Here is a 21,945-nt window from a genome sequence, read left to right as displayed (position 1 = left end):
GGACAGTGGAGAAAAAAAAAAAATCAGCTAAAGGTCCTTATAGGGATTGTAGTGGAGGGCAAAGACAGAATCTCTTGCACTTGCTTTCTCCCAGCAACCACAAAGAGGTGGCAATCCCCTTTTCTCCTTGCTAGACACGGTAGAGAAATAACATTCTTGATCTGAATCACTGGCAAAGGTGGGAGACAGAAAGATTTTAAATCCATCCCCAGCTGTCTTAGTGCTGACATAAAAGGGAATCTGACTTTCTGCATGAGGGATCTTCATGTAGTACTTCTTACCACAAGATTTGAGAACTGCAGATCCACAAAGACATGGGGGATTTCATAGGGCTCATTCCCAATTGCTCAGGACATCTGACCAGCTAATAAAAAGCTACTTATGGAGATCAAGAATTTCTTAGAAACACAGTCTGATGTAAAAGGCAAACGTCAGAAAGAAGCTTTGGAAAATGTCCTTGCAGCAATGTAGGTATTCTGAGGATCTGCTAATGTACATATGTAGGTACACATTTGATCTTCATACTTGTAAATGAATATGAATTAAAATTAACAACAGCACACATTTCTCTTTAAAATAGATTATATACCAATCTCCAATCTAAAAAAAATCCAATATATTTACAATATCTATAGAACTATTCTATAGAACTTTATAGCAACTTTATAACTAGAAATCTTATAGCATTTGTTCTGAAATTAGCATTATAGTTAAGAACTCCTTTGGTATAATTAGTCATTTTGCCATAATAGCATGCCTGTGGATTTCATTTCCAGTGTAGAATTCAAGTTTATGAAGAGTGGGGTTAGAATTTGAGAATTTTAGCTATACTATTCCTCTTTTGCAGTGGATTTCGTTTTTTAAAGGAAACTCTAGGCGTCTCTCTCAAATAACCTCGAGCCTTACAAATTACTTATTTAAAGATTGGGTCTTCCCACTTCCTAAAGACTTGGATAGTTATATTGCAGCATCATAAGTATAAAAGATTTGCTTTCCCAAAAGCTCATAGCCTAAAGACCAATTAAATAATTAAACCATGTGAACAATATGTGAACAACATCAACTAAAGTGTCTCATAGGAAATGATGCCCTACCAGTGAGGAAGCAAAGGAAAGGGAATTAAGCTAGCAGACTTAGAGCTGAGTGATTGTTATGGCAAAGGCAGTGGACAGATCAGTCAGCATGTTGCAAAGAATTTGGAACATAATAGGAGGGAGGGAAGATTTTATCCATGCAAAAGACCCTAAAATAAAGATGATCTATTTACAAAGATTTTTGTATGCCACAGGACTACATAATTATAACTATGGTATATACAGGGTAAAATACTATTCCAACTGCAACTGATTGCTATGGTTGCACCAAAGAAATGAAATTTAAATTTGCATACTAATGTAACTAACATCCAGACATTGATTGATTGATTGATTGATTGATTGATTGATTGACTGACAGAGGATGAGATAGATGATAGAGATAAAAACTTGATGTGACATGATGGTCATGGACACATGCTGTACATCAGCACCCAAATGTTCCTGTGATCCTACTACTCAAATTAAGTAAGAATTGTAATAATTAACTGAAATGTAAAGAAAATATTAAAGAAATGCTATAATCTTGTGAGGTTTTGGTGTTCTTGTAAAAGATTTCATGAGACCATCAAAATATCAAAGATTCTAAGTGATTGGTGAGTGGCAAGAATCTGAAATGTTGGTTGATCCTTGATGTAAACAAGGGCATTCAACAAATGCAAACTTCATTTTTAAATCATTTGAAATTTTGAGATGCAACAAGGACAGGAGAAAAAAATCTGAGTAATTGAAAGAAAAGTAGCGGCATGAGATAAAAGCAACTGTGTTGGTTCCCATGCTTTCTTGTCCACAAAATCTAAGTCTTTGAAGACACATTGTATTTTCAACACAACTGTACAATAAATAGATTCAATATTTTATTTTAAAATATGCTTACAAGTTCTACAGAATCTGACCATTAATATACTTGAGCCAAACTAGGTACAAAATGTAACTTCATTACATTGTAAGAAGAAAAAAGAACCTATTTATATTAACCTAGGTTTCCTTCTTTAGAAGACTGTTTTCAGTGGGATTTAAGCTGTTACATTTTACACACATTAAAATTGTCCTAATTAATTCATCAGAACATCTACTTGTTGAAATGTAGCAGCACATTTGGGATAGAGATGTCCTTGACTATAAAGCCAGGGTCATCATCTTTTGAGAGGCATCTTGTAACTTTTTTACCAGTGTGCAGCCTGGGATGATGAATATTAGGATGATCAGTATGATTCTATGATGCTCTGGAAAGCCCTCAGCTCTTCACCAAAAGGCTATCACTTAAAAGAGCTTTTTAAAGCTCAGTTACACTGCTCAGGAATCAACCTATCATCAAGCTTGCTGTATATTAGTGTTTGTGACGTTTTGCCTTCCTATATTCAGAGAATAAAAAAGATGAATTGCTTCCTAACAGAAGGAATACCTCATACATGCGTATGTGTATTTGTATGTTTTACTAACAAAACTATCCTGTCCAGTGTTTATCACTTTTTGTCCTACCAAGATTCCTTGCTATATTACTTATAAGTTCCCATTTGCTTAACACCTCCACTATTTTTATAATTGCAGTCTGTAAGCCATGAGGGTACAGATGCTAGTTAGAAAGATTCCTTAGCTGCTGAAAGCCCACTTATTTGGTTTGGTAATTGAGCATTTACATATATTGGCATCTGCTATATAGATCAATGTCCAACCCACATTCTGTTTCCAATTTCCCTGTCATTTGAATTTCACTGGGACTTGTTTCATTGCTGAGCACCTTTAAATCCTCCCATATATTTATATCACTTTCTTCCTGTTTGAATTTCATTCTTTGCCTCACCTACTCTTATTTTGACCTTCTGTTATGCCTCTAGTGAAGGTATAAAAGATTGCAGCAAAGCATGTATAAGCTTCCTATAATACCTAGTAGTACTAATGCTAGTTTAGTATTATAGTAGAGTACATTGATCGGTTGACAGTTTCACAATCATTTTCAAAGGCTGCAAATTGTGGCAATAGCAAATGGCTGAAGAAATGGAATGCATTAATTTTCATGACTCATAAGGGAATAAAATGGAAAGGCTTTCTATTTCAAAAATAACCCTTACTACTAAGATTTCATTGTTCTGAAAGTACAGAAGCAATACATTTCTAGTTCATTAATCTGAAGACCATCTAGACAGACTAGAGTTGGAGCAAAGCTAAATGTGACTTCACGGAATAAATGCTGAAGTGTGATGCATTGATAACTGTTGTTTTTTGAAGGGAAACAGAATAGTTGGTAGTAATTTATTCTTGAAATACAGTTTCAGGGATATCTGAAACACACAGCACCAAATGTAACCAAGGCAGAAACTGTTAGGGCATTGGGACAATTACAGAAAGGTAATCTGATGATCCTATGGTGTAGTACAGATTACCAATGAACAGAGGTATCAAACTTGTCCTAGAGTTAAATGGACTTTTAATTCTAGAGCAGGGGCGGACAAATGTCATCACCACAAACCCTCTCTGAAAACCAGTTATGTGGTCTTTCATCCTTTTGAAGCAGGAAATAAAAACTGAAGGATGCATCCTAAAATCAGATTAACAAAGTTTAAGAAGCAAAGGAAATGTCCAAAGCTTCCTCCCAAAAAATAAAATTTCAGGTAAAGTTTCAAAGAAGGTGGCATAATTTGGAATCTAAAAGCAACATTTATCAAAAATTTTCACAGATGAAAACATTCTAAAATGTGTAACAATCAAAACTCAAGCGTTCTTAAAATTAATACTAACTGTGAAGGTTGGAACTAGACTGTCATGCTTACAGAATTTTTTTGGAAAAAAATGGGGTTTTCACACAACTAACATTCCATAATCCAATACAATTAATTTGGAATAATGACCATTTCATACAGTGAAACCCTACCCTTTTGCAACTTTAGGCATTATTCTGTACGGTAGATAAAATGTTTCAAGAGTAAGGGTAAAAAAGATTAGTAGGGTTTCATTGCATAACATGAAATGTGCCTACTCTTAATATATCATATCTGATATTCATCTGATCAAAATTCATTAGAAGCTTAAGAATGTCTTGTTTTACTCTGAATGACCATCTTTGGCTAAAACTAGGATGTCCCTCTGTACCACCTCACTTAAAAGCCTGCCACTTGAAATGCTGGTTAAGTCAAACTTTCTAGGACAAATCACTGGCTCTGCTTACTTTTGCCAACACTTTAATTTCCAACTGGGGAAAAAACATTATCTAAGACCTTACTTTCTTAGGTTTCCCCACTCAATTCCTATTTTCACTTGGCCCCAACAGAACTATCTAGAAAGTCAGAGTCCTTTAGCTAGATTTACAAAATGATAGATCCAAAATCCCTTGTCTTAAGGATCTCTTTCATTCCCCTTTCATGCTCCTGAAATACCTCCATAGAATCACCTCTGCCACCCACAGTAGAGCACCCATGCTAGCAAGGCTCAATACACTACCCTCAATAGTGATGCAGGGAAATTTTAATAATATTCCTTATGCAGAGCACTTCTCTATTGGCTTGGTGACTATTACTGAATCAGTAACAAGTATTTTACTTCACCCTATATCATACTTGGTTAACAAGGCTCATTTCTCTACTTCTACTTGCTGTATTGGTTGTTTAGAAATGGAAGTTGTTTATTTCTACTTGCAGACTCTTCAGCAAAGATCTCCAGGAATGTAGCCAAGTTCTGCTCAATTGCTATTACCATTAGGTGGTCTGGGATTAATCTTTTACTGGGGGGTGGGGGGTGGGGGAGCACTATTTGGTTATTTTCAATAGTTTTCAATTATTATTACCAAATTTTTACTTGTTTTAATTGCATATTTTATTACTATCAGTTTTTAGTCTCTACTTGTAAATAGAAATTGTTTCAAGAATTAAGAAAGTCTATAAATTCTAAATACTAGCCATATAGACTATACAAGGCTATCCTGAATTTATCATATTTCAAATTAATATCCTGCAAGGAACAGCATGTTTGTAGAAACAATTGTTTCTATCTGCTACAAATATCTGTTGTGGAACTGGGGTGCTCGTCTAAAGCCAAAATATCTTCTTTCCCAAGAAAAAAATTATTTCTCAAAGGCAGACACTGATTGTTAACAGCAACTATAAGACTTCAGTTTACGCTACAACTCCTTAATCCTGCAAAGTTTCAGGAGATACTTTCCTAAACCTGCTGACAACAGAACCTAATTACAATAGAAAATAAATAGGGAAGAGTTACAGTTACGCCAATCAAATTTAAGTTGCCTGCTGTTGTCAAAATGGTTTCTTCTTCATCATATTGTCGTTGCTGTACAGGCCCAGTACACAAAAAACAATGCCATCATTAAATTCAGGACTAAACATTTACAACCATTGCTGCTGAAAGTACGGGTTTGGGGGGGGGGGAGAGAGAATGGGTTGAAAATATTTATTCAAACAATTAGGCCACCATTAATCAGTACAAAAATTCAACTGTCACATTTCAAAAGAATGAATTGGCTTACAGAAATATTTCCAAATCAGGTCAACAAAAACAACAGTTCTTGGTTATACAATATACCAAATGAACACATAATGAAAACAACACTGAAACATCTTCATTTAATCCAAGGATTAGTTTGTTTTGCTAGAAGCAAGTAGAAGTTTTTGATCAAGATTAAGTTGACCTGCAATAGAGAAAGAGATTTTAGACGCACATTTGTATTTTTATAACATTCAAAATGAATTTTCAAGTAAATGTCCAAAGCAGCAGACCTTTATAAAATCACAGAAAGATTTAGTATTTCCTTGTATTTCCAAATACCTCAAAACAGTATTATTGTATGAATTTTACAAATGATAATAGAAAAACTAATTCAGGAGCTATTATCATTTCTATTATTGAATGTGTTTATTATACTGGATCACTATAAAAATTCTATCGCATCTGGCTAAAGACAGGAATAAACATGTAGAAAAAATAAATTGTTTCAGAAATTCATTTATAGAGAGAAACAAGTCCAAATAGATGCCTGTCTAAATGCATTGCAATTATGTTACAATTATTTTGCAAATAAACAGATACAGTAAGCTCTGCCTTGTCTCAGCTCATTACCGATTCAAACAATTTGCCCTTCTGGGATCAATTGTTTGCTAATAAATAATTGTTTGCAGCCACAAAATGATATTAAGTACTATTCTTATTAGTTTTGCTTCTACATCCTGTAATAAGATTCAAAACTAACCAACTCCCAGGAGTCTAACCTTAACCTTGCTGTGTTTAACAGCCCAGGAAATGATGAACCATCTGTTTCAGAAAATAATGGACAGCTCAGAGGAAATATTGTTTAATTGCAGATTAACCTCCTCCAAAAGCAGAATGAAGCATCCCTATAATTAGCAAACACAACACAAGTATAGAAACAGCTGAAGGTAAAGTCATATGACTGGGTCTTCAGTCCACTAAAGACTGTTTCCCATGTTAAATTCTTGTAATGCAAATAATTTACAGGAACGCATTTAGAAAAAGGGTAATATGGTAAGTGAAAAGAATTTTCACTAAGTTGATTTTTTGCACTCTGTACTCATGCCAGCATAACAGATAGTAGATGAAAATAAAGACTGCCTAAAAAATAAAATATGAAATTTAGAGTTGTTTAATATGGCTGACATCTAAAATACGGTGCTGTTTGGAATACTGTTGCTGTTTCTATAGTTTCTCTGACAGTATTTTTAAAGATATACATCCAAACATAGCAACAAATTTTCACAAAAAATCTCATATTATTATTCCATGTAAACCTTAACTAAGATAATAAAACGTTCTGTTGGGGTCTCTCTCTACACAGACTGAATATCCGAATATGTTAACTAAGAATGCAAAGGCTGTTCAATGGCACTGTGGAGTATCTTCAACTTACTTCATTGTAAGGTGATCTGCTGCTGCTTTAAGAGATTTCTTGAAAAAAGTTAGTAGAAATGCAATGCTACTTATATACGTACTGGAAGCAGATCCCACAGCTCAGTGGAGAACACATGCATACTACTGATTTCCATGAGAGTATGCAGTTTTGCATTAAACTATGTCATGGAAATGTCATCACCTTAAATCCTGTATTGAAAGCTGCCTTCAGCAAAGTCTTTTTTAAAAAAAAGAATACATTTTATAAGTCAAATAAATAAATAATCTTTGAAATCTATGGATTCTTCATAATTTTAGTTTATTTGCTTGAGTGCTTTGCATCACTCTAAATTAACAAGCTGACTTTGGAGATATCACTGTTAATAGCCTTCCATAAATTCTATCTCAAAATGTAGCAATCAGGTTAAATTTTAAGAAATACCAATAGTGAGATACTTTATAAGCCAATTACAAGTTCTAATGACCAACAAGATACCATGTGATCAACACAGTCTCTTAAACTGGCAGGTTTTTAGAAAGAGAGATGACTCAAAGCTTTCCTAATCACAAGAGCTCAAAATAATAATATAAAAAGGCCAAGCAAAAAAGCAGTCTACTCAAACAACAGCTCTAACTTGGGAAGTGTATATGTCTTTCTTTTCTAATATAATATACGACTGTTCAGGTGTTATGTTAAGAGATTCACCTTTCCTACAGGCATTCAGGCAATTGTATTTTCATATCCACCCCACCTTTCCTTCCAAAAGGCCACGTGCCAATGGCAGTCAGATACTTGTGGCTACTAGGAATAGTTTCCAAACCCCACAAGCATATGCACTGCATTTTCTTATCATTTCAATATATGCTAGAGACAATATAACTGAACAGTGCTGATGAGGAAAAAAACAATATATTTACTTTGAGGGTTCATATCTGAAGTCTGTGCACCTCCCCTTCTCATTTTGTCTATGCTAGCAGTGATGGCATAATTTTGCATGATAAAGTATTTAAACATCTTTTCTTGTCATTTACACAATTGCTGTATCTAACTGAGGCCCAGCATATTAAAGTTGAGAGCCGACACGCATGCAAAAATGACAATCAACAGCTTGACAACTTTAAAATCCTATACAATTAATTTTGCCTACAGGAGTGATCTTTACTTCTTCAGCTTAATTGAAAGCAATAAGCAAAAAATAGTACAATGACTTTGTATAATAGTTCATTCAGAATGAAAGAAATTTTGACATCCTTCTCTAAAACAAGTAGACAATTTTATCCCTCAGTCATCTAACAATCTACGGATATTGAAAGCTTGAAGACAAGATAAAATCAATTCCAGACCTATGGTGAAACTGTACTTTCTACCAGTAATCAATAATGCTATTTGTGAATTAAGGAAAATTAATAAATCCTGGGATAAGCACTAAGAAAAATTCAAATAGGGGTGGAGCATACTTACTTGGGTTTTGTTTCAGCATCAGTCACTTGACGAATGTAGATACCATCTTCAGGATGTTCAATGTCATCCATTTCATACATATATGATGATGCTATTGCAAGAGTAGTCCCATCATTACTGAAAGCTAGTGAAGCTATGCTGGTAGGGTACCGATGAAATTGGCAGAGTCTTTTTTTGTTGAATGGATCCCAAATATTGACAAAGCCATCAGAACCACCTACAAATAGATGTGTAAGAAGTAAGATATTAGGAACTAATTTTACATACTTCTGTAACCTTAGTGCAATTGAACTCTAAGGTTGGTGCAAAAAAGTTTTGATAATTTTCTCTATGGGAAGAGGACAAAAATTCATCACTCAAAGGCACTTGGACTGATATAGGTGGCTACAGAAGTTGCATAAATAAAATAAAATAATAAAATAAAATATCCAGAAAAGAAACAAGCCCAACAATCTGAAATCAGTGCAAATCAGTCATAAAATTCAAACTACATTTTTTCCCAGCTTACATTTGATACATTTCTCCTTTCAAATTAGCAGGAAGCCATGTTGCAGATATTCAGGAAATGTAGTTAGACCAAACAAGTAAGTTCAGGAGCCAAATACTGGACCAAGACTTCACATATTCTATTCTTCTGTACATGTATCATAAAATAGTTCAGGTGTTGGACTGGTGCTGGAGAAATCCAAGTGCTATTCCACTCCTCAGCCACAGAAGCTCACTGAGTAACTTTGGACAAGTCAAGCTACTTCACAGAGCAGTTGTTGTGGAAGAAAAATAGGTAGAAACACTATGTACATTGCCCATAGCTAACAAATAAGTAATAAAATGGGTGAAACATTTCCCATGAAAGCAGGACCACCTCACATAAAAATTAGATCTGAAAATCTACTAACAGCGATACAATAAGAAAACAGTTACCTGTAGCAAATGTGTTATGGATGTTGTGAAAAGAGATGGCATTGACAGGGTAAATCTGCTCAATGTTATTCTCCTTTAATCTGTGGCATTTGAAAGCATATTTTTTCTTCTGCACCTCCAAACTTGGATCCAAATATTCAACTGCAACACGACCTTCTATGGAGCTTAACACATAACCCTACCAAATACAAAGAGAGCCTTTATTTATTGTCACAACCAACTTTGAAAAGTTTTCCGTTGTGTAAATACTTTCTCCCACCAACATTCTACATTTGTGCACTTCAAAATGAGACATATAGGTATACTGTGAAATAACTGAGAGAAAAGATTCCAAAGATAATTGGAGATATTTTCCTACTTCATGTCTACTAAGAAACATTAATTCAAAAACAGAAAATATACCCCAACACCTTTTCAGAAGTGAAAAGTTATTTCAAAGTCTTCATTTTTGCCAACAAATAAGAGATGAAATTAATTCCTTCACTGCATTAAAAAAAGAAATCCACTTCTAGCGCTTCTTACTATTTTTTAATCAAGAATACAATTTGTTTTCTTCTTTTGTTTTCTTCCACCACAGGAAGAACAGAAAATACTGGTTAGATGCTGCACTGAATCCCACCAAAAGTAATAGTAACAGAAACAAAGACTCTCTTGTTTCAAAGTTAATTTTCTTCATAGTGTTGATAGGTCCAGAAAAAAGGCAGGACCAGTCTAGAAAGGGCACCTAAGCAGGTAGTTTTATATATTTTCCTAAAGCCTAACTTTAGGAAAATAAAACCATATTAAGCATGATACTGTTATCAAACATATTAGCTGAACTGAATTCCCATACACTAGCACAGATTCATAAAATTTCTAGACTGCCTAACTCCAAAACCACTCTGGGCACACAGAGGCATACAAACACAAACAGAACTAGCAAAATTCAAACTTTTCAGTAAGCCAGGAATGTCTAAACAGCTGAAGTAACCAACGGCATGTTTTATTCAACAAGCTCAAATAAGAAATATTGCTACACAATTTAAATACCTGTTTGTTGGGAAATGCCCTGATACAACGGGTCTGATATTTAAGACTTGATTCTCTTCTCTGCTGAACATAGCCCATGTTCCGTAAATCCCACACCAGAACTCTTCGACCAGCTGTTCCCACTATCAGTCTGTCACCAGATACAGACAATGTATATACCTTGAAAAAAGATATGAAATATTTATTTATATATCAAATTTGTCACCGACCATCTTATTAAAAAGTGACTCTGGGTGGTTTACAGAGAAGATAAAATCAATTAAAATCCAATATAAAAACAGTCTTAAATAAATAATAAATTTCAAGAATGATGGGATTGACAAAATAGTTCAGGGAGTGACATCAGGGCGCCAGCATCACCCCATGAAAGCTGGCAGAGCCAGGTCTTAAGTCCTTTCCAGAAAACCAGGTGGACAGGTGCCCACTGCACCTCTGGAAGGACAATATTCCCAAGTGCGGGGACAACGGCAGATACCGCATTAATATACCTAATTTTAGTATATGTGCTGCTGAAGTTTAGTATACCAAGATCCTAACACCTGCCAGAATTTCAAAGGTATTACATATTTACTTTCCAAATAGGCCCAGAGAGAAAAATAATCATAAGTCTCATTCTAGAAAAAAATATAGATGTTAAGATAAAAGCCCAGTGATATATTTAAAAATCTGGTAAGTTAAAGCCACTATCCTCCTAAAGTAACCACAATTTGGCCAAAGATATTCTAAGGAATTTAGCCTGCCATAAAAAAATTTCTCATTAATCTATCTAAATGAAATATCTAATTGAAATCAACATGGGAGGGAGGAAGGAAGGAAGCAAGCAAGCAAGGTTGGTTGGTTGGTTGGTTGATGTAATATTTATTTAAATAACATTAATCTTAGTAAAAGACTTAATGGGAGTTTTGGCTATTGACATATATCCACTGAAATTACATCTATACTTTGATACATATTTAATTCAACATCCTGTGATAAACTTCAAGAAAAATGTAAACCCAGAGATGTATTTTACAGAATTTTACAAATTGCAAATCCTGATCTCATACAATAACCTATAGATATAGCAGATCCCAAAGGCAACAAATAAGATTTGCTCCAATTAACAGTAGAGCCAGAAAATAAACTATACTGCTGCACAAGCAGCTTTGTAATGACATTACATTACTATCAAGGATAGCCATATATGAACAATTTACATGCAATCTCAAGTTCTACCACACCTTTAATATCTTGATATTGATGACAGCATACCCAGAATTAACAGAAGATCTTTCCCACTTCCCAATGTAGAAGTGAAACAACAGTGAGAGAACTAGCCCCTAAGGAATCCTAGAGATGGCCCCAAAGCAGGCAATACATTGATAAGGACTTAACTAGGAGACTGAAGAAAAACTGTTATACAGGTAGTCCTCACTTAACAACCATTCATTTAACAATGGTTCAAAGTTACAACAGCCCCAGAAAAAGTGCTTACGACCTGTACTCGCACTTACAACCATCGCCAACATCGCACTTCCCCCGCAGTCACGTGATTGCAATTTGCGAACGTTTTTATGACAATCATTAACCAAATCACATGGTCGTTAAGCAAATTCTGGCAAAAAACATCCATTGAGGAAGCTGGATTCACTTAATGACATGATTTGCTTAACGACCAGTGATTTGCTTAATGACCATCGTAAAAATGGTCATAACATTGGGTCCGTCACATAAGACAACTTGCTTAATGACCGCCCCACTTAATGACCAATTTTCCAGTCCGTATTGTGGTCATTAAGCAAGGACTATCTGTAGTTCATATTGTAAGTAAGGTATACTTTTATGCTGAGTCTTATACTTTGGCTAACTAACTATATTTCTGGTTTACACAAACTAATTTCTTTGAGAAAAAAAGAAAAAAATACAATTTAGAACCCAGGAATACAAATTTAATAAGCAAAACGAGTTGCTTAAACTATGATTTTCTTTTATGTCTGGCATTTTAAAGCTAATTAATATGCCTTAAGAGACCCAGTTTGGTCTAGTGGTTACGATGTTGGACTAAGAGCAAGGAAATCATGAAAGCCAGCTGGGTGATCTTCGGCCAGTCTTTCCCTCACAGCCTTAGGAAGAAGACAATACCAAACCACATCTAAAAGTGCTGCCTAGAGGATCTGTCCATTTACCAGGGATCAAGTCTGACTCAAAGACACTGTCAAAGGCAAAACAAACAAACAAAGAAGCATCCTAACCACCAGTAAGTCTCCAGTTTTCTTCCACCATTTTTTTTCTGAATAGGAAAAGGAGACTTCACAATGTATAATTCCAAAACAATTAACTAATCTGGAAGATATTAACTTTTAATTGCTCAAATACATTCTAGTTACATGCAAAGCTTACTGTTCCAAGAAGGGAATATTTTGGAATATATTGAACATTCAATTTTTCTTCCTGACCAGACTAGTCTGGAACATCCAGATTGGCATGGTCTGCAAGAAAAATGAAATATTATGTTGTTCTATGGAATATTCCATTCACAGAAAAATAAGTTTTGCAAATCTTTATTGCACTCTTTAATTTTAACTACCGTATTTTTCCGACTATAAGACGATACTTTTTTCTAAAATCCTTACCCTAAAAATTGAAGGGCGTCTTATTCAAGGAAGTCAGCCGAGAATCGCGTGGTTGCAAAACTGCCCATACTTTGTTTCTGCAGAGAGGCTTCCTCCTATTGCTAACCTCCAATCACGAGTGAAATAGCTTGTCTCCCAAACAGACTTCCTCCAATCACGAGCCTGATGTAACTGACGTCAGCTGATGCTGAACAAACCAATTAGAGGAAGGCTGTTTGCAGAGACAAGCTATTGGCAGTTTCACTCATGCTCGAATGTAATCAGTTATGCAAAAGAGCCTGGAAATAGAGCTGCAGAGAGACGGCTTGGACTTCCTCCCACCAAGTGTATCAGGTAAATGTTAACTAATTACTAAATAAAAATGTGTTCTGGACTATCTTTAAAATATTGATTTCTTAATTTTGGGTTGGAAAAGTGGGGGTCGTCTTGTACATGGGGGCGTCTTATTGTCGGAAAAATACGGTAACTCTGCAATCCTACGTCTACTGAGACATATATTGTATTCAGTAGAATTAGTCCCTGCTAAAAGGACATATAGCCACTAAATAACTTACAGACAAACCTTTTCAGGCTGAGAAAATGTTCCTGCATTACAAGGTGTTCTTGGATCCCATAACTTGACTGTTTGATCCCAACTTCCTGTTACCATTACATTCACCTCTGGACAATATTCAACACATCTGATAGGAGCATCATGACTGCCAACAAGATTTTCTGTTTAAAAAAAAAAGTAATGCATTTAGCTTTACTGGATTCATTGATAGTCAAGTGTAATAAAAAGAATAGAGCAATATTCATGCACAAGTACCAAGGTCTGACAGGCCATTCATTAATGTATGTAGATGCTGGAGCATCCTTTAAAGAATGCTTGATCCTCTAATCTTTGCAACAGAAATACACTTCTGAAGTGTTAAATGTAGACTAATAGGTATCAACTCACTATTTCAAAGAAGCTTAGCAGAGAAGTTGGTACCCATGCAGAGATTTTCAAATGAATAAAAGAGATTTGTGCACCTAACTGCTGGACTCAACTGAAAAGCCTAGTCATGAATGGCATATCAGGAAGATCTAATAATTGGTGAATGTGGCATGACCACATTAGTGCATGCGGTTGCCGCTATTAAGATACCAGACAATTTCAACAAACCATTGTCAATAAGCCCTTTCTTCCTACATTACTATTCATTTTATCAACATACAATGTAGTATTAAACTGTTTTAGAAGCTTTTAAAGTGATGTTTAATACATTCTTTTCCTAACTTGGGATAAAAACAAATTAGTACAGTTTTCAGTTTAAAATCTTTTATTATTTTAAATAGCTTTCTCCTTTATAGTTACAGTTCAGTTTTCCAATATCTTCAAAGGATTTATGTACTCTCTGGAAAGTTTTTATTCATTTACATGATAGCATCTCATTTCATTCAGCTGGTCTGCTTCCAAATATCTAAGTGCCAGATCATTGTTCACAATAGCAAGGGTAAAAATTAGTTATCAGTTTTTAAAATTGTAAGGATAGGGATTGGAAAATACCCTTAACAAGTCATAATAATTTGCAATTATATACTCATGTATCAAACATTTAGTAAGCTACTTTCTTCAGACTGCACCATTAGCCTCCAATTTAAAAAAAATAATCTGTGAAAAGTTCTCATGGAAAATTTTCAAAGAAAATGTCAGCTAAATACAAAACTAGTCCACTTTTGTCTTTAAAATAAATACCTTTCAAAGTCCACTTTTTTAAAAAACTCAAAGCAGCTTCAGGAACAATTTAACATAATTTGGAATAGGGATCTGTCAAATACTGGGGTACACATGCCCATGGTGTTCTAATAATTTATAGATGAGTGACTGCCTATTTTCCACAACCTCTGGCAAATAGAATATTGTGAAAAGGAAGCCTGTGACATTAAATTGCCCATAAATACAACCTAGAAAGGAGAGAATAAGTGAAACAATCACTGTCTACAATATGAGACATAATATTGTCTCCTCCCCATGTTTCGTTAGACAAAGGAAAGAGGCAGTGTTTAAATAAAAAAATTACACTGTAGCTGGTTTTATATAGAGAAAAAGAGAAAAAAAATCTTTCAAAAACATCCGTAGCAATTTATGAAATTGTCAGATTACTTTTCTATTTTGCTGAATTATACTGAAGTCCCATGTGTTGACTCAGAAATAAGTTCCAGGAAGTGTAAGGAAGTTTTTTTCTTGGATAGTAAGTACTGGATTGCTGCCCTCATGTTCTGCTATTGAAGCATATTCTGTTTTCTGTCTGCAGACTCTATGACATTGTCAGGTTAGTTTACCTTGATCGGTGTTCAAGTCGTGCATTTTTAACTGCCGATCTAATCCTCCACTCCAGGCATGTGTAGGGTCCTTCAAACAAACAAAATTGTTCACATGTTCTATAACTGCACAATAATCACGGTAAAAGGCACTTTTTTTCCCAGTGTCACGTAAAGTATATAAATGTTGGATACGTGTGAAACCTGGGGATATAGTTGCTCTCTTACTGATTATCATGATTGGGTTCCTATGTAATTTTATGGTATTGTCAACAGGACACATAAACAGAAAGCATTAGGAAAGTTACCCAGGTTCCTCACAGTACACAAGGAAGGAACAGTAGCTCAACTCAGTGCCATTAGCTTAGACTACTTCACTAGAGATAAGACCATTTTCAATCAGTAGCCCAAGCACATTGCAAAAATAAAGATTAAAACATAAGCTCTCATTTCACACATTTGTCAACAATATTAAATGGACTAAAGTCTACCAGTCTTTGTGTCACAGTCATCATTTTAGGACTGAGTGATCTACAGATCTCATGGCTTTGGCTCTGTCAGAGTTTTGGACTATCTTGCTTCTCTCCTATTTCCTTACTGATATAGCACCTTGCCTGATTAAGGGTTCTGGAAAACTTAAACAATTATCCACTATTTATGTAATTTGGGCTGGTTCTAATAAAGCCATAATCTAACTACAATTTTGAGGTTTGCCTTCCACGGGCTAACAAGACTTTGTGTGTATCAAAATCCTCATATTCAAAAATAATTAAACTTAAGCAAAGATGCAACAATTATATGAGAAAGAACAAACTAGTTATAAAAAGTGACATAAAAAGTGATTTCCTATTTAGATTTACTTTAAAAATTGTGGTCAGGCCAGTTTTGACTAGTCACCTGCCTTTTAATTTAATTTTATTTTGATTTACTGATTGTATATTGACTTATTTCAAAAATCTCAATACAGTAAGCCAATTACCTGGGAGCACTCCAAGCTGCAAAGTAAAGGGTAAGATGGGAAATAAGGCTATTCCATTACCCCTACTAAAATGAGCTCTATTAACCATCCCTCAACAGTCACCTAGCAACATCCAACATGCTGCACAGTTAAAGAACAAGGGAAAAAATTATTCCAGCATCCCTGAGAAATTATCTGCATTGTTTTCTTCCCCAACTATCAGCTAGTTAACAGTAATTCTATCAGGCTGTAAGGGCCTGATAGAGGGTGAGGAACAGATCTAGATTTCAGCTTTTAGCCCTTTTACCTAGTGGCACTCACCCTTCCTGCTGCCTAGACTTTAAGAATGAAACAAGAAAAGTTACAGCTGGAGATTATGGCAACTAATCTGAAGAACTGGTAACCAAGTTTGTTTTCTCCTCCAGTTTTTCATCCTTTTTCCTTATATGTTTTGTCTTTTAGAAAGTTCCCATCTTCAGGTTCAAAATCACTTTCGTTATTTATAATCAGCCTGGGGCTTTTTAAGGTTTATGTGTGTATGTGTGTGTGTGTGTGTGTGTGTGTATATATATATATGAGAAATATATCAAATGAACTGATTAAAAAACTCATGCTAAAAAAACCTTCAGTATTGCCTTTTTTCAATTCCACAAACTACCAAAAAAAAAAAGTTTGCTTTTATTATTGTGAACAACCTAGACTCATTTTAAATATGGCGGGATACAATTGCTTTTATATATATAAAACCACCAGAATTATACCAATACATAACCAATATGTACTTAGTTTGTACTTTCACCAATTAATTGAAGGCCCAGATAAATAACCCATGTAGAACTGCAAAGATTTCTAAGGATAATGCAGACTGTTTCCAGAAAGAAAGAGCTAAAAAGTCCACATATGTGCAAAACACTAACACATAATGTTTCGGAATACAGCCCAAAATTCTGATTATCTGTTAGATGAACTAACTATCTCTCTCATACTGTCTTGCTATTTCAAGAATCAAAACATGAGGGGAAAAAACTTACATAAAAAGCACAGTCAAGTACTGCTCCAGTATGTTGATACTTGAGTCTCATGGAGTTGGCAGGAACATCATACAGTCGAACAGATGTGTCCCAAGAAGAAACAAGCAAAAACTGAGATGTATTTGGATTGAATTTCACTGACGAGATTCCATCTTCTGGGGGTTGGTTCAGCTTAAATTCATTTGATCCTGTCATCTGATAGATTGTGTAAAATTAGATGCATACTTTTAAAATACTGCCTAACATGTCTAGGTAAACGTGTTTGTTTAAATAATTCCACTTCCATTACAAAAGTCTTAATAAATACTTAACTATATAATACTATAACATGTACCTCCACAGGAACGAACTGCAGTGAAGAACTTCATCGCATTTATTTTATTTATATATGTTTCAAACTTGTCACCACCCATCTCACTGCAGAGTGATTCTGGGTGGTTTACTCTTGTAGTTATATGTGTTCATTTTTGTGAGTAGAATTTCACATTGTACATATTTGTGGCAGTGGAGTTCCTTGGTGCTCTCTAAGCTTAGTTTTTTCCTTGCAGACATTTCATTACCCAACTAGGTAACATCATCAGTGACATTGATGTTGCATGGCATTGATGATGCAGTGGCATTGATGTTATCTGGTTGGGTAATGAAACACCTGCAAGCAAACAACCAAGCTCAGAGACCACCAAGGACTCCACAGTTCAACCCTGAGCTACATATATTCTCTTCCATTGGAATATTTGTGACATTTATATGTTGTAACAACTATGTTATAATTGATATTCAGATATGAACTAAAAAAGAAAAACCATTCTAGCCGTAAAGCAGTTTTCAAATGTATTGATCATTATTTTATGTACTTACGTATCTAAAGAGCATTTATGTCAATTACTAAAAAGGTAAACATAAATTATAACTGTTGAAATTACTTTTACCTCAGAAAAACTAGCTTATATAAAAACAGTCCAGTATTATCGTATACATAAAATTTATCAGAGGCATTGTCTCTAATAATAAAAGAATCTGAAATGTTATTGTGCAAGTTTACAATAACCCTGTAATGCTGTCCATTGTTAATACTGTCTGTCAGAGATACAGACAAGGCTAATCTGGATTAGCTTTCAAATTCCCAGGCAGACTCCTTCCTGATCAAACTCAACACTCAAATTACATTAGAAATCTTAACGCCCACTGGCTTTCCAACTGTGCTTTTAATGGGCCAATACTGTACAGTAAGCCCAAATGAATTCACTAGCAATCATTTATTATTGCAATTTATATGCTGCTGAATTCCAATATGCTCTTAAAGTAAAATAGAAAGAATTAAAAGAAAAAAAAATGACAATCTCAGTAACAAAGTACAGATATATAGAATTGGGCTTTAATTTTTTAAAACTAAACAAAAATTGCACAAACAAAGCAGGTGCTTTTGTTCTTAATACTTTTAGTGCTGGAATTACCAAATCTGACTTATAAAAATCTGGATGACACTAAATGACAGCAAAGTCTTAACACCTGGCTGGCATCTAGTGATTGTCCAGATGTTTACAATCACCTCTAGTGGCTCTCCACGTCTTCAACTCCAGATTCAGTACCTTTTCTTCTAAAACTCATCTGTCTTTTATCACTCTGGATCAACTTCTTCCCAACATGAGGATTCTGGGAGTTGTGGCCCCAAAATCTCTGAAGGGCACCAGATGAAGAAAATCTGCTTTAGCATTAACACCTTTATTACAGTCACTGACCAGAATGGCTACTTTAAATCATATCTAAAGGCTGATGATCTGCGTGGATGGTTTCCTTATCTTCCCCGAAAGAAAACCAGTCAGTTGGATCCTATGCATGCTTACTTGGAAAGAGACCAAAGTCTGCCCCAACTTAAGCAGCCTTAAAGGCAGGAAGAGGCCGTGACAGAGACAGGAAGGAAAGAGAGCGGTGGGAAGAACTGAAAGGGAGCGAGGAAAGAAAGGGGCCTTCAACTCCAGTCACGCGGGGAGAGATCAGAGGGCCTACTTCTTTTTTCACGGAACGCTCTCTCGATTTGAAGGGACTGGTCGGGGAGACTCACAGTTCGCGCCAAGACTCTCCCTAGCCACGAGGCCCTCCCGTTACCTTGTCCTCCAGCGTTACACGAGGGGAAGCCTCCCGCGCCAGCTACCTTCCACTCCGTACCAAGCTTGCGCGCGCAACATTCACCGGACCAATTCCCAGCAACCCCAGCGCCGACAAGTGAGCTGCTGGGCGCGGATTGGCTGATTTAAATAACTCAGTGGCACGCACGGACAGCCCAGCACGTACGGCGGGCGCTGAAGCTAGACTACAACGTCCAGCATGCAATGCGCTCCAGCCTCTCGTTGGCCGCCTTTGCTTCAGCCGGGGAAATAGGCGTTCCCCTCAGTGTAAGTTATCTCGTTTCTAGGTCTTGCTTTCACGCGGCGCTCTCAGCATCGGGACAAAAGCAAGTTAGGGAGAACTTTCAGAAACCACCGATTAAGCTTGCGGGTGTTTTTTCCCCCCTCACCGGGGGAATCTTTAGGTTTAATGAGTGCCTGAATGAGCCTTTGAATTTTAAGTTGGGACTAACACATCTAGACTGCAAAAGTCCGAGTGATCGCTAGGCGGCAGTAAAGGGTGTGTTATGCGTCTGTTTGCTGCGATCTTTTGCATCCGAAATCCGGTAGCCCATGTCAAACCGACGTGCGCTCATCTATCTAGCTATTTAGCGCAGACTCATAAAAGGGGAACGTGATTGCAAGCCTCCTAAATCCGGAGGGTTAGCTCTCCCTCAGTAGACTCCTGGAAAACGGAGGGGAAACACCAGTACCAAACTGACTCTTCCTTAACCAAGAGTTGGGAAATAAAGACGCGTTATCAGGAAGTTCCCATTAGGAAGCGAGCACTTCACAGAGCTATTTCTGCCTGACCCAACCCCAACCTTGTGGTCAGAGGTTTCCTTGATTTTAGTAAGAATACGGGTTAAAGAACGATTAGACTTTTACCCGTTGCCATCCGGTCCTTTAAAAATTCATGGGCAAATAGAGCCAGCTCTCTCCGAATGTCTTCCTACAAAATACACCTTCAAACCATCCTTTGCCCTGAGAAGTCCAGCATTTCCAACAGCGTCTATATCTCTACCAGTACAGAAGAAAAGGAGTGGCACGGACTTTTTCGGCGAGGAATTCATGTTTCCTATAGCATGTTTTCAACGCAGATCCTTTTTTTTTTTTTTTTTACTGTATTCTGGATACAAAATAAATATCTCCTTGGCCTTTAATATACATGCATGACAATGTGTCTACAAAAGAAGGAAAATGGGTTCTTTTTAATCCCTATTTTTGCTTTTAATGTATAGAGTCCTAATACATTATTTATTTTAACAATCGGCTACTTCTCTTTCTCCAAACTCGCACATCTTTCACCACCTGTAACTATGATGGATAATAAAAACGGCACATTCTTAATTCATTTTATTGCACTTCTTTTTAATAAGTGTTTGCATAAAGATGCTGGCCAAAATATTGTAATTTTTATTGAAAGCCAGCTAGGATATATACAAGTGGCAATCAGAAAATGAATCTAGAGATGGGACTTGTGTTAAGTCACCCTGCTGTCTAGTTAAGAATCTTTCATTTTCATGTAGTTTTTGAAAATTCCTCTCAAGTTTTGAAGCTTTGGACCGTAACATATTTGCATAAAACTGTGGTTCCTCTATTAATTAAAAAGAATCAACTACAAATTAATAGGAGTTTCATACCAGGAAATTTCCATGTCAGGAAAGGCACTTCTGTAAACTGTTTTTTTTCCCCTCATGATTGAGTTAAAAACTTGGGAAAGTTTTCCACATGGGAAGAAGGCAGCTCTGCAAGCCTTAGTGATTGTGGATTAGTCACGCCACCTCACAGTTAAAAATAGATAAATTATAAAGGTGCTTTAATGGAAAAAAAAAATCCATCCTCTGTAAAGAAATCTATATAGTTCTCCCTCCCGAGTCTGGCTTTGTCATTGATTCAAGGTGAGCAATCATGCTTTTTTCTACTATCTTTAGCTTTTGATTATTTCTGTAAAAGCCTTAGGTCCTAAGTGTTTCTTAATTCTTTATCACTGCTGGTCTACCCAGCACAATCAGCTCCCAGATTTTTAAAGTGCAAGGGATTAATCCGTGATGTGATGTTGCAAAAAGAAATGTGTGACTTGCCTTACCTGAAACAATATTTGCTTTGATTTAGACAGTTTGGTTCCAAAGGTGGTGGATCTGAACTGAATAGATAGACAGATATACACATACATACACGCACACACCCTGCTATTATTCAAGAGACAGTGTCTTATCTGTGTGATAGAAGGAATGTATGTACTGTGAGAAATGGGGAGCAGCAATTTAAAATGTGACAAAAATGCAATGCATTTATACAGAAATTCCACTTTGAGGCTTCTGCTTTAGGCAATGATTAGGGAGGAACATCCGAGTAAATGTGGACAAGGTTACATTATTCTTTTATTTAAAATGAACAAAAAACCCTGAAAGTGGCGGAGGCCAACATTAGGATGCTAGAACTAGGCACACATATTGGAAGCAAGTTATATTGACAAGATCAATAGCCATTCTATAGAACATCTTTTCGGGGAGATGGGAAAGCCTAAATGACTTCATTTTGAAGTACTAGGCATTTATACATTGTCATCCTCAAACCTGACCCCAAAGCAA

General features: G+C 35.9%; 1 protein-coding gene across 2 annotated transcripts; it reads right to left on the bottom strand.

Moving 5' to 3' along the window:
- Positions 1 to 1,938: 1,938 nt before the first annotated feature.
- BUB3 (BUB3 mitotic checkpoint protein) lies at positions 1,939 to 19,446 on the bottom strand. 2 transcript variants are annotated; one of them, XM_007420787.4, is made up of 8 exons: positions 19,353 to 19,446; positions 17,247 to 17,441; positions 15,279 to 15,348; positions 13,534 to 13,685; positions 10,360 to 10,518; positions 9,331 to 9,508; positions 8,410 to 8,626; positions 1,939 to 5,733 (listed from the first exon to the last, which is right to left on the bottom strand). In XM_007420787.4, the coding sequence occupies exons 2-8, from the start codon at positions 17,439 to 17,441 to the stop codon at positions 5,724 to 5,726; spliced, it is 981 nt and encodes a 326-aa protein (XP_007420849.1). In that variant the 5' UTR covers positions 19,353 to 19,446; the 3' UTR covers positions 1,939 to 5,723. The 2 variants fall into 2 exon arrangements, with proteins under 2 accessions (XP_007420849.1, XP_007420850.1); XM_007420788.3 differs by lacking the exon at positions 1,939 to 5,733 and having other exon boundaries at positions 8,406 to 8,626.
- Positions 19,447 to 21,945: the final 2,499 nt, after the last annotated feature.

This window comes from Python bivittatus, unplaced genomic scaffold (genome assembly GCF_059951505.1).
Source record: "Python bivittatus isolate LINGU-HERP-01145 unplaced genomic scaffold, Pbiv_v1 ctg000980_np1212, whole genome shotgun sequence".
In the NCBI taxonomy this organism is placed as follows: Eukaryota; Metazoa; Chordata; class Lepidosauria; order Squamata; family Pythonidae; genus Python; species Python bivittatus.
Note: the sequence above shows the minus strand (reverse complement) of the source record. Positions and strands in the feature narration are given on the sequence as shown.

What these genes read in the sequence shown, in the direction of transcription:
- BUB3 (XM_007420787.4), bottom strand. Translation starts at nt 17,441, where the DNA reads ATGACAGGATCAAATGAATTTAAGCTGAACCAACCCCCAGAAGATGGA. An exon ending in CGACTTGAACACCGATCAAG is followed by an intron (nt 13,686 to 15,278) that starts GTAAACTAACCT and finishes TTTTTTAAACAG; the next exon opens with AAAATCTTGTTGGCAGTCAT. An exon ending in CATTTTCTCAGCCTGAAAAG is followed by an intron (nt 10,519 to 13,533) that starts GTTTGTCTGTAA and finishes TCTTTTTTCAAG; the next exon opens with GTATATACATTGTCTGTATC.